Genomic DNA, 13,002 nt, shown 5'->3' with positions numbered 1-13,002 from the left:
CATTTCTATTACTTTGGACTTAGTTTGATAATGTCTGCAGAAAATGCCTCTGGAGTTCTTTCTCTGCACATCTTCAAAGAAAAGCATTTAAACTAAAGCACTTTAGAAGTATCTTAACTTGGTAATCAATTGCTTTCTTTGAAGCCATCAGATTAGCAACAGAACAGGGAGGTAGTTTAGGCTCAACAGGAGCCACAGCAGCATGCACTTAATGTGGAGATGTCTTAGTCTTGCACCACCTGGAAAGAGTTTTGCTACCCACTCCCCACTCCTGCAGAGACGGCTCTTCCAAAGGGGAAAAAAAAAAAATCAATTTCTGCAACACTCCTTTTGGCCAGGGCAGTTAGGTAATTTTGAAAGCCTGTCTGTCTTTATTTCCACTAGGGGAAGCTGTTAACGGTAGAAGCCTGGTATTTCTTCGGTGTAAGTCTGTTCATTTAGAAAACAAACACAAAAAAACATTGTTTTCATGAACACAGTAGGATCAAACCCCAGCAGGCCCTGTCCATACTTAGAAATCAAAATTTGCACAGGGAATGCTGTGCCTAGAAGTGTACAGACTTCCTCTTGGAACACACAGCTGCTTCTGTTACTTTCTGCCTTCATGTTTACACAGACAGCCTCTGCTGGATTAGCATTCTCAAACACCAAAATGTGCATTATAATACTTTGTCTTAATTCCTTGAAGTTTCCACATAATTTCAAACTTGAGTTCAGACTTATGTCTGGCATTCTAGGATGATTGTGTATAGTTTTCTGCAAAGTGTATTTCAGGAAGACGTTTTTAACACATACAACAATATCAAATATAAGAGAAAATCTGGCCCTAGCTAGCAACTGGTTTCTGAGAAATCTTTATCTTAGCCTTCTGTATCTTCAGATTAATACATTTTAGGACAACAAGAAAAGGAAACTCAAATACCACAACACTCCTAACATCTGCTTCTAATGTTGGTTTTTGAAAGGAATTAATTCTATGACAAGTCCTGTGGTGATGGGGACAAACTTGCCATAGCCTGGGGGCTGCTCCTGATGCTAAGAGCCTAATCGATGGTTGAATTTGGGACTGGATACAACTCCATATCCGTAGGAATCTGAAACCAGCAAAATGGGAATGTTAAAAATAATCTCTATAAATACTTTGCAAATGGGAACTGCAACCTGGGGCCATGTCTTTTCTTGTAAGATAGTAATAAAAACAATACAAGAATATAAAAAGAACAGAAGTAAATTTGTGTGAAAAATATCAAACAAGATTCAGTGGGTAAACAAATGATAATTATACACTTTTAATCAAAGGCAGTGAAGACCAGTCATAAAGCATGTGGATTCAAACACAGGCACAAAAGGAAAAACAAACAAACAAACAAACAAACACATAACAAATGGGAGCTACTCCAAAACACTCAAACACTCAGAGCTTTAGAGAAAATTGTATTTTAGACCTCACTGAACACAGATGTTTCTAGAGAATTTCCTGCTGATTTTTCAGATTGTAAATAACTCTTCTGAGGCATTGAGAAAAAGTAAAAACATCGAAAGCTGATGAACCTTTGGAAACTTTACATTTTAAAGGAAAAATTGGTGCAATTAGAATTCACTTAACTTTTATTGAAGGTATCGATATAATGTGTACTCTGAAATATGGCCTTAATTAACTCCACTTCCAGTTATGTTTAAAAAAAGTATAATAAAATTGGTTCTGGTGAAATTCCAAGTATGTACTTACAGCTTGGTATAAGGAAGATGGTATTTACCTGTGTTTCAGAGATGTTATGAATATCAAGGCATAAGTGTTTTATTTTTGTTTGTTTGTTTGAAAAAAAAATTTGAACTTTGATAAAGAGATCATATATAATAAATTGTAAGTTATAATACTTGTGGTTTTTTGTTTGTTTGTTTGTTTGTTTTTTGTTTTTCTCCATATGTAAAGAGTGTCTATCATTTTCATAGTTAGGGTAAATATGATCTTAATACAAATTTTAATATGTTTGTTGATAGTTACACATATAATATACTCATGAAGATTCAGTCAAAGTTTGGGGCTTGGATTTAAAGCATCTAAGGTCAAAAATCTTTGTTACATTGGAAAGTCAATCAGGGAACAGGACTTGTTCAATTATGCATCTAGTCTGGGAAGTAAATGTGATGGAGGAAAGTCAGCTCTGAAATCCATTTAATTTCACGCTTTTGCCTGGAATTTGAAAGTAGTGATGTTTAAAGTTCTTCAGCTGTTCTGATTCAATGAGCAGTGACCTCCTTCCTGAGGCATGGAAGCATCCATCTCTTCTAAGCAATGACTTGATTTCTGTCAGTTCACAAATAGGTCACAGTCAATATGCTGAGAAAATTTCAAATGTTCGTGTTGCTGGAAATTCTGAAATATTTGGTTTGTTTCCACTACAAATGAAAATTTGAAAACAAATTTAAATACTCCTTAAATCAAAATGCATCAGTGGGGTTATGTGAACTAATCCAAAGTAGATAACATTAAGCTGTGTGATTAGAAAGTTCTTGTCTCCTCTGCTGCCTTACTCCATTTCTTGTGTAGGTTAGGATTCTCATGTCTTCCATATGATTCCTCGGGTCTTCCATATTGGCCTGGTACCCTGCCTGGCAACCAGCTCCTATCATCACCTTTAGTGAAGTTATCCCTGCAAGGAGCTGCAGAACTCAATTATCCCACAGTAGAAAGTGGAGACTCTTCCCATAATTTCCACAAAATACAATGTTGATGAAATCCACTTTAATGTTTCATGGAAGTTATCCAAAATGAAACATTTAGGTCAGAAAACACAATATTCCAGTTATGGTCAGGATTTATTATTTTGAAACAATTTTTATTTTCTAAGTGAGTAATTAAAGTCTGCAAAAGAAATCACATTGTTTACAGAAAGCTTTGTTTTCTTGTTGCTAGCCCTCTTTCATTGAAAAATAATGTCAGAAATTCCTCAACCATTTCCCTCTTGGACTAGCCTTGCATGAGCAGTTGAACCTGGCCTGGGAAAGGGCAGCCCAAGGAAAACTGATGCACTTCTGGGCCTCTGTGTGTTTTCACCAGTTCCCTACCAGCTTTACTTACCTCTGAGATAAACAATCTCCACCACTAAGACTTATAGCTCCTGTAGCCTCTACTTATTCAGGTGCAAATCTTTCCATTGCACCTTGCTCTGGTGCCTCTCCAGGGCTCTATCCTTGGAGAACCTGCCAGGGAACAGTGTCTGCATTATTTGTCCCTGTTGTGCATGTCCTTACTGCTATCTGGAAAGAGTTTGGAAATCTTTGCGTTAAAAAAGCAAAAATGCAGTTGTGTATAGTAATGGTTTGCAATTTAATCAGTATGCTCTACTGCATACCTGGCTGAAGGCACAATATTAGTCTTTGTTACAATCACCACTTCTACTTTATATTTCCTTGCAGAGAGATGAAAGTTGCAAAAGAATTGGTTGCTTAACTGACTGAATCTTTGAAAGTGATTTTATAGTGTCATTTCAGAGAAACTGCATACATCATAATTATAAATTGTCTGTTTCCATTATTTATTTTCTCTCTCTAGTTGAGTGTAGTTCTTTCTCTGCTGATGTGGGCATATACCATTTATTGGTACTCTGGATTTCATACACTTGTACTCAGAAAAAGTGGTTATCCAGGAAACAGTTTTATAAAAGTGTTTGCTGGTTATGCCTGTATAAATAAACATGTTTGGTCATTGAAATAATAAGAAATTAGTAATTTTTCCTAGTGAGAAAGAATGACTATATTTAAAAGAGTCTTGAATACCTAATTTACTTTCAGTGTGGATTAGTGTTAGTGGAAAGCTAAAGCTTTATGAGCCCTATTAGAATTAAATTTTGCCAGGGATATCAAGGGCAACAAGAAAGGCTTCTATAGGTACACTGAGCCCTCTCCAGAAGGAAATGGGAGACCTGGTTACCCAGGATATGAAGAAGGCTGAGGTATTCATTACTTTTTTTGCCTCAGTCTCCACGAGCAAGAGCTGTAGCTTCTTAGTCCAAGACCCAGAAGGCAAAGGCAGGGACGGGATGAATGATGAACTTCCCACTGTATGAGAAGATCAGGTTTGAGACCAGCTAAGGAACCTAAACTTGCAAAGTCCATGGGGTCTGATGAGATGTATCTGGGTGTCCTGAGGGAACTGGCAGATGAAGTTACTAAGCCACTATCCATCATATGAGAAGTTGTGGCAGTCTGGTGAAGTTTCCAGTGACTGTAAGATGGGAAACATAACCCCAGTGTTTAAAAAGGGAAAAAAGTAAAACCTGGGGACCTGCAGGCCAGTCAGTCTCACCTCTGTGACTGGCTAGGTCATGGAGCAGATATTCCTGGAAACTCTGCTAAAGCACATGAAAAACAAGGAGATGATTGATGACAGCCAACATGGCTTCACTGAGGGCAGATTACGCCTGACAAATCTGATGGCATTCTACAAAGGGGCCATCCAGAGGGACCTGGACAGGCTTGAGAGGTGGACCTGTGTGAACCTCATGAAGTTTAACAAGGCCAAGTGCAAGGTCCTGTATTTGGGCCAAGGCAATCCCAAGCAAAAATACTGGCTAGGCAGAGAGAGTGGGTTGGGAGCAAGCCTAATGAGAAGGATCTGGGATTGTTGGTTGACAAGAAGCTCAACATAATCTGGCAATGTGCTCTTGCAGCCCAGACAGCCAACTGTATCCTGAGCTGCATCAGAAGAAGAATGGACAACAGATCAACGGAGGTGTTTGTCCCACTCTACTGTGTTCTTGTGAGACCTCACTTGAACTTCTGTGTTCAGCTCAGGGGCCCCCAGCACAAGAAGGACATGGACCTATCAGAGCAAGCCCAGAGCATGACCACAAAGATGATCAAAGGTCTGGAGCATCTCTCCTATGAGGACAAGCTGAGAGATCTGGGGTTGTTCTGTCTGGAGAATAGAAGGCTCTGGGGAGACCTGATAGCAGCCTTTCAGTACCTAGGAGAAAGCTGGGGAGAGACTCTTTGTCAGGAAGTGGAGTGATAGCAGAAGTGGGAATGTCTTTAAGCTAAAAGATGGTAGGTTTAGATTAGATATTAGGAAGAAATTCATTACTCAGACAGTGGTGAGGCACTGGAGCAGGTTTCCCACAGAAATTGTGGATGCCCAAATCCCTGGAAGTGTTCAAGGCCAGGTTGGATGAGGCTTTGAGCTACCTGGTCTAGTAGGAGGTGGCCTTCACATGGTGGGGAGGCTGGAACTAGATGGTTTTTAAGGTGCCTTCCAATCTAAACCATTCTATGATTAAAGATTTAATGGAGTATTTTGAAAGAATGGTATAAAAGTGAATGTTTTCTGGCTACTTTATTTGAAACATTCTTATTTCTTATGCATATTACCTCTTACTTGTTCCAAAGAGTTTTAAACCTGTGTCTCAATTATCAAAGGTTGTAGATCCTCTAGAGAGTGACTTAGACTTGTGAAAAAGGTCTTATATTGAGAACACTTCAGAAAGCTTTATATTAGTTGAGGCAGCTGTGATTCATAGCACAATAAAAGTAAATTGACCTTTTAAAGGCAAATATGTCTTGCTGATTACTCTACAGAACTAAATGAACAAAGGTCTAACTAAGATGTTATATAACTGCCTCTTTTCTAAGCGTTGGCCGAGTCTTTACAAGGTTATTTTGGCCAGGTAGGTAATTTCTCTTTGAACTTAAATGCTGTAAATACTTATATGTTGTGAGGATATTCTAATCTCTTCAGTACAATTTTCACAGCTACAAACACAGATTTGTTTAGTTTGCTCTTTCACTGTTCTTAGAAATAATCAAGTGTCACTTCACCAGAAAACTGTGTGAGACTCAGAAAAATTTTGAATCATTAATCAACTTTATAAGAATAATATAGAATTTTATAACTGGTCAAAGAATCAAGAACAGAGATTATAAAAGCATTAAGAGCATCTTCCAACATAAACAGACGCAATTCTTCTAAATTCGTAGGAAAACAAATAGGGCTCCCTGCCAGCTGCTTTGACCTGGGGATGGAAGATTGCCAGTGACAGAACAGGACGAGGTCTCATGAAGACAACAAACCAGTAAAAAGTACAGAGTCCAAATTACATTCACACTTCAGATCTTGTGGACATGGGCACATTCCTCTATGACTCTGAGGGATGATAGTCACACAAAGTCTAGTAAGGAACAGTTAATCCCACCTTGTTCTGCCTACCTTGCATTTCTGTTACTTTTAGGCTGATTTTCTGGTACTATGTGTTTGATAGCTCATTTTTGCAGAGAAATGACCTTCATATTCTGAGGATTTCTTTCCCAGACTTAAGTCTGTATGTTGTACTGTGATCCAGGTACAAGGCTGAGTTTAATGAGTTAGGCTGTATGTCCTGTTAAGTGTCCTCTGAATACCCTAGGCTGACTACCATGCAGAGAGAACAAGAAACAGGTGCCAATACCCTGCTTTAGCACTTGCCCAGACACCTGAAATAACCAAGTATAGTGCCCATCACAGCTTGCAGAAGTTCAAACTTCTCTCACTTTCTTCCAAAAGAATCAAGTACTTACACATGGAGCTGCAGAAAGCAAGTGCACTGGGACACCATTTTCTATCCTGCTTGTAGTGGCACTCAAGAACACAAAAATCATGAAGACAAATCAGAGAGGAAGGGATACGACTTTGCTGCCTCTTGGCTAAACTGTGGAGAAAAAGCATGGGGCCTGTTCCACAGAAGGCTGTCATGTTTCACATTACATCGACAGGTTATGGAAATAAGACAGGAATAGGCTTTCAGGTTGTTAGGATGAACTCACCCAGGCCAAAGCACTCATCTCCTTCATATCTGGCCGAGATAGAGCTATATGATTACAGGGAAAAAAACAACACCCTCCTTTTAGGGACCTGCAAGTCTAAGTGTTATTTTACCAGATGGGATGTAGTACTTTTTTGATGTTCTCCATATTCACTCAAGTACTACTGAAAGTCATCTGAAAATCTAGATAGCTGTGACTTTCTAGACCCCATGTCACGGCAAAACCAGGCCATCAGACATCTGACTAGTATGCACTCTTCTGCAATAATTCTTCAAGGTTTTTACATGAGAGAAGACTTGTGAAAGCAGACTTCAGAAAATTGTATGTTATTCATTTTTTTTGCTATGGCTTAACTTCTGCATTAACTTTTCTTCCTGGCATTGATCAGTGAAGTCCTTGAAATCCTCTCACTTCTTTTCTTTCAATTAAATCTCTACGAAGTAATCAGTATTGACAGTGTCTGTCCAGAAAATATAGATAACTTTCTGTCTTCATGGGGACTGTTATTTGCAATCACTATGCTATCAAAATAAAACAAAGATACATTTTGGAGGAAAAAAAAAAAAAAAAAAAGATTATTATTTGTCAGGCCTAAGGAGGGACTCAAGACCTCATACCTCATACTCAGGGAACAAAGTAAAACAGAATCAGTAGGAATTTCAGGTAAGTACAGTAGGCAATGAGTACCAGCAAGAAAGTCTAGGACTAGATAATACAATAAAAGTGCATTTTTCATTGATTGGCTGCATGAGCAATTTGAGAAAAAGAGTTGCTGTATTCTCAGTTCACTACATAGGTTTCCTTACCCTAGTAGTGGAAGTCCTGCTTCTCAGAGGGCTTAAATGCACGTTAGAAAATAAACAGAACATGATCAATACCTCCTGTGCTCTTTTGGTGATTCGTATTTTTTTCTGGAATGCAGAAATACCAAATTCTGGTGAGACAATAAGGGTTCAAAACAGGGTTCATTTAAATGAAATAAGTTTGTTAATACACTGCAGATGTTGCTAGAACTTTGTCCCTGTATATCATGAAGGATTGTCCAACCTCTGTAGCTGCAGGATGCTGGGTTTGGAAATCGAACTTATGTCTCCTATGTGGGCTGTTAAACATCTCCTGTGTTGTAAAGAGCTATGCTGCAGCAGTAGGGTGGTGCAAGGTCTTGGTCATTGTGCCAGATGAAATCAGGAATCAGGTCTGTAGTAGAGGGAGGGATGTTGCTGCCGACATCTAGTTCCCTTACCCCTTCCTTAACTTTCCTTTGTCTAAAATTATTTCCTTGCCTAAATTTATCGAATAAATACATTAAATAAATGTATTGCCTAAAGTTATTAATATGCCTTTCCATTTTGAGGAAGGGAAAAAGAAGAGAAAAATGTTAAATGATTAAAAATTGCTGCTGTTGCTGTAGACTTGGCTCCTGATTCCCTGAAAATGAAGCAGGGTGAATTTTCAAAAGTATGACAAAAGTATGACAAAGTCTGGCAATATAGAACAGATCCATAACGTAATTATAAACAGTATGTGCCACTTCAATGTCACACTTTTTTTTTATAGAGTTAGATTGCCAGATCAGCTTTACACCTTAAGAAGCTCAGAATCAAAGTTAATTTTCTAGGGCAAGACCAGTATTTTTTTAAAAAACGCGTCATTTGCTAATGTATTATTTGTTCTAAGTACCAAAACAAAGTAGTGCTGTTGACACATTGAGCTTTGAAGGCTTCTTCCAACCTCATCTTTCTACAATTCTAAAATACCAAAGCTCCAATAGTTTCCAAGACCTTTGCTCTAAAGAGGATGCTGAAAATGAAAACTTCACAAACTTGTGATCTTAATATTGCTAGATACGTTCTGTCTTATCCTGTATTCTCTTCAAATCTTATTGAAATTGATATGGTTCTTCATTTGAATATCATCCATCAAACTTCATTACTCAGATGCAAATTCTATAGTACTCAAAGCACACTGGAAAATTATGAAGTCCTTTCCGCACATACTAATTAATGTTATACAGCTCTTTATTTATTTATTTTAATTAACTGTTTGCATGATTTATGTATCTGAAAAGTAAGATTAAGGAGAGGTCCTTTAGAGGTGATTTAAGAAGACTTACTCAAAGTGATAGAAATATGACTTCAGTTTTAACTAACTTTATGTGCATTATCTCATACTGAATGCATTGTAAGGCAGATGCCCTTGCTGTGATTTTGACTTGAGATGACACTTTCAAATTGGAAAGTGATTTATCTTTCCCCACCCTTTTAATTATGGGAATATGATATAACAGAAATCAGGCCATACCTTGAAATAGACAGGAGCAGTAAACATACAGATACTGTTGAATGCGAGTAGCAACTCATTACATTGCTGTCCTTTGCATGACTGAGGGTACTGTCTTTCATTGTTAAAATGGTGTGATATTTTATACAGAAATTGAACAGATAACTAATTTTCTTTTCCCTTTTTTAACCTCATGCTCCCTCCATCTCGTGACATTTTGGCTTGGCAGCCCAGTCATCCCATAGTGCCTATTCCAGAAAATGAAACACTCAGCTCTAAGGAGGTAATCAGTTGACATTTAATGGGTTTATGCATTTGAATGCTAGCTTAATAATTTATTTATGTAACATATGTATGAGTTGATGAGCAAAAATGTGCTGAGTTCACAAACCTGCTCTTGTCCAGTGCATGAGCTAGATAAACATTAATTATTCTTAATGATTAAAAAGAAAGAAAGAAAGAAAACAACAACAACAACAACAACAACAAAAAAACAAACCAAAAAAAAAAAAAACACCAAAAAACAGACTTGTTTTGGAGGCTGTGCTTGCTGTTTGTGTGAATTTGAGTTAACACTAACATTTCAGGTTTCTGGTATGTGCTTCTGGGATGATATCAAATGGGATTTGTTAAATTATGTAGTAAGCCCCAAGGGTTGTGAAAGGCAGAGGAGTCCAGGAAGGCTGGGCACTCATCAAGAAGGAAATCCTAATGGCGTAGGAGTGGTCTGTCCCCACATGCCCAAAGACGAGCCGGCGCAGAAGATGACCGGCCTGGCTGAACAGAGAACTGTGGCTTGAGTTTAGGAGAAAAAAGAAGGTTTGTAATCTTTGGAAAAGTGGGCGGGCCACTCGGGAGGACTATAAGGATGTTGCGAGGCTGTGCAGGGACAAAATTAGAAAGGCCAAAGCTCATCTGGAGCTCAATCTGGTGACTGCCATCAAAGACAACAAAAAATGTTTTTAAAAATACATTAATGCAAAATGGAAGACTAAGGAGAATCTCCATCCTTTACTGGATGCAGGGGGAAACTTAGTTACAAAAGATGAGGAAAAGGCTGAGGTGCTTAATGCCTTCTTTGCCTCGGTCTTTTGCGGCAAAACCAGTTGCTCTCTGGATGCCCAGTACCCTGAACTGGTGGAAGGGGATGGGGAGCAGAATGTGGCCCTCACTATTCATGAGGAAATGGTTGGCGACCTGCTACGGCACTTGGATGTATGCAAGTCAATGGGGCTGGATGGGATCCACCCGAGGATACTGAGAGAACTGGCGGAGGAGCTGGCCAAGCTGCTTTCCATCATTTATCAACAGTCCTGGCTATGGGGGGAGGTCCCAGTCGACTGGCGGCTAGCAAACGTGACGCCCATCTACAAGAAGGACCGGAGGGTAGACCTGGGGAACTATAGGCCTGTCAGTTTGACCTCAGTGCCAGGGAAACTCATGGAGCAGATCCTCTTGAGAGTCATCATGCGGCACTTTCAGGGCAACCAGGTGATCAGGTCCAGTCAGCATGGGTTTATGAAAGGCAGGTCCTGCTTGACGAACCTGATCTTCCATGACAAAGTGATGCACTTAGTGGATGAGGGAAAGGCTCTGGATGTGGCCTACCTTGACTCCAGTAAGGCTTTTGACACCATCTCCCACAGCATTCTCCTCAAGAAACTGTCTGCTCGTGGCTTGGACTGACGCATGCTTCATAGGGTTAAAAACTGGCTGGATAGCCAGGCCCAAAGAGTTGTGGTTAATGGCATCAAATCCAGTTGGAGGGTGGTCACTAGTGGCATTCCCCAGGGCTCGGTACTGGGGCCAGCCCTCTTTAATATCTTTATCGATGATCTGGATGAGGGGATCGAGTGCACCCTCAGTAAGTTCACAGATGACACCAAGTTAGGTGCGTGTGTCGATCTGCTCGAGGGTAGGAAGGCTCTGCAGGAGGATCTGGATAGGCTGCACCGATGGGCTGAGGTCAACTGCATGAAGTTCAACAAGGCCAAGTGCCGGGTCCTGCACCTGGGGCGCAATAAACAGAGCTACAGGCTGGGAGATGAGTGGTTGGAAAGCTGCCTGGCAGAGAAGGACCTGGGAGTATTTGTTGATAGTCGGCTGAATATGAGCCAGCAGTGTGCTCAGGTGGCCAAGAAGGTCAACAGCATCCTGGCTTGTATCAGAAATAGTGTGGTCAGCAGGACCAGGCAAGTGATTGTCCCCTTGTACTTGGCTCTGGTGAGGCCGCACCTCAAGTATTGTGTTCGGTTTTGGGCCCCTCACTACAAGAAGGACATCGAGGTGCTCAAGGGTGTCCAGAGAAGGGCAATGAAGCTGGTGAAGGGTCTAGAAAACAAGTCTTACGACGAGCGGCTGAGGGAGCTGTGTTTGTTCAGCCTGGAGAAGAGAAGGCTCAGGGGCGACCTTATTGCTCTCTATAAGTACCTTAAAGGAGGCTGCAGCGAGGTAGGGGTTGGTCTATTCTTCCACGTGCCTGGTGACAGGACGAGGGGGAATGGGCTAAAGTTGCACCAGCGGTGTTTTAGGTTGGATATTAGGAAGAACTTCTTTACTGAGAGGGTTGTTAGGCATTGGAATGGGCTGCCCAGGGAAGTGGTGGAATCACCATCCCTGGAGGTCTTTAAAAGATGTTTAGATGTTGAACCTAGTGATATAGTTTAGTGTAGGACTTACAAGTGTTAGGTCAGAGGTTGGACTCAATGATCTTGAGGTCCCTTCCAACCTAGACAATTCTGTGATTCTGTGATTTAAATCATACATTCCCCAATTTTGGTCACTGCTATAGCTTCTGTTTTAAACACCAGATGCAAGAACTGCCAGAATCTCTTAGGACAATTAGTTGTTGAGAATTTTATAAAGGACTGTCATGAAAACTTCAGACAGCATGCAAAGAGGTAGTTTGCCCAACATCAAAATTCAGTGCCAGTTTTATCTGACTTTGAAGGAGAACACAAATCTTCCTGAAATTTATATTCAGTGACTGATTCCTTACTACTTTCACATCTCTAAGTTCTAGGAACACAGTGGTTACCATAGATAATTCACTCAAAGAGATCTGAAGTGAAAATCTGATCTGCTACACATTCTGACTTTTCTCTTGAGACAGAGCATATAAAATTAAAAAGGTTTAGACAATGGGACAAACAATGAGTTTATTTATTTATTTATTTATTTATTTATTTTTCCTAACAGGATCATGAACATGAATCTGAATTATTGTCTAATATTGAAATCAACACATATAATTTAATTAACTATCAGATTCTTTACTGCAGACTTTAGAATATAATGAACATCCTTAATTAAAAGACATTTTCTACATTATTTTAGAAATTTACATAAAAATGCATCACTTACTATGAATAAGAGCAGTATGAGTACAGCTATGACACAGGAATTAATTTTTACTGCTGCTACTGAGTACATTCTCACAATTAAATCTCAAGTTTTTAGATGGATTTAATAATACACATAAGAACGATAATTGCATTTTTGTTAATACATTATTTTTATTTTCTTATTTTAAAATTAGATTCTAGTCTTGCTAAAAGCATCAAAATGGGCATTTAAATAAATTAAATGGATGTTTGCCAATAATTGCTACAAAATGTGTGACTTTCGAGTAGTTTTGCAAAATATTGATGGAGTTTTGAGTACAAGACCTTCATATATTGGAAGCAGAAGGTTTGCCTGACTTCTGAGTTTGTTGACAGAGCCTGTCAATATATTCTTACAGTTCATCTTGGTTTCTGCTGTGGAAAAGTTAAGGTAAAGAAAAAAGGTAGACATCTCACCTGTTGGGTGGATCAACAGGCACCAGGAGAATGCAGGTTCAATACCAGAAGAATGTGAGACATGAACATAGCCTCTTATTCTCATGTGCATCCCCAGCCTCTCTGGTCAGGGATCCAGGAACTT

At 39.4% G+C, this 13,002-nt stretch overlaps 1 protein-coding gene across 16 annotated transcripts in view; it reads left to right on the top strand.

The window, feature by feature from the left end:
• Positions 1-13,002, top strand: part of MLIP (muscular LMNA interacting protein) — a 128,337-nt gene that overhangs the window by 102,983 nt on the left and 12,352 nt on the right. For 12 of the 16 annotated variants that reach the window (XM_072036356.1, XM_072036357.1, XM_038175918.2 and 9 more), the window contains one exon: positions 9,308-9,361. The exons of the other annotated variants lie outside the window; for them this stretch is intronic. In XM_072036356.1, the coding sequence (XP_071892457.1) occupies positions 9,308-9,361 (54 nt within the window). The remainder of the gene's footprint in view (positions 1-9,307; positions 9,362-13,002) is intronic. 16 annotated transcript variants of the gene reach the window in all.

Source organism: Anas platyrhynchos, chromosome 3 (assembly GCF_047663525.1).
Source record: "Anas platyrhynchos isolate ZD024472 breed Pekin duck chromosome 3, IASCAAS_PekinDuck_T2T, whole genome shotgun sequence".
NCBI classification, from domain to species: domain Eukaryota; kingdom Metazoa; phylum Chordata; class Aves; order Anseriformes; family Anatidae; genus Anas; species Anas platyrhynchos.
The sequence above is the reverse complement of the archived record's forward strand: the minus strand, read 5'-3'. Positions and strand labels throughout refer to the sequence as shown.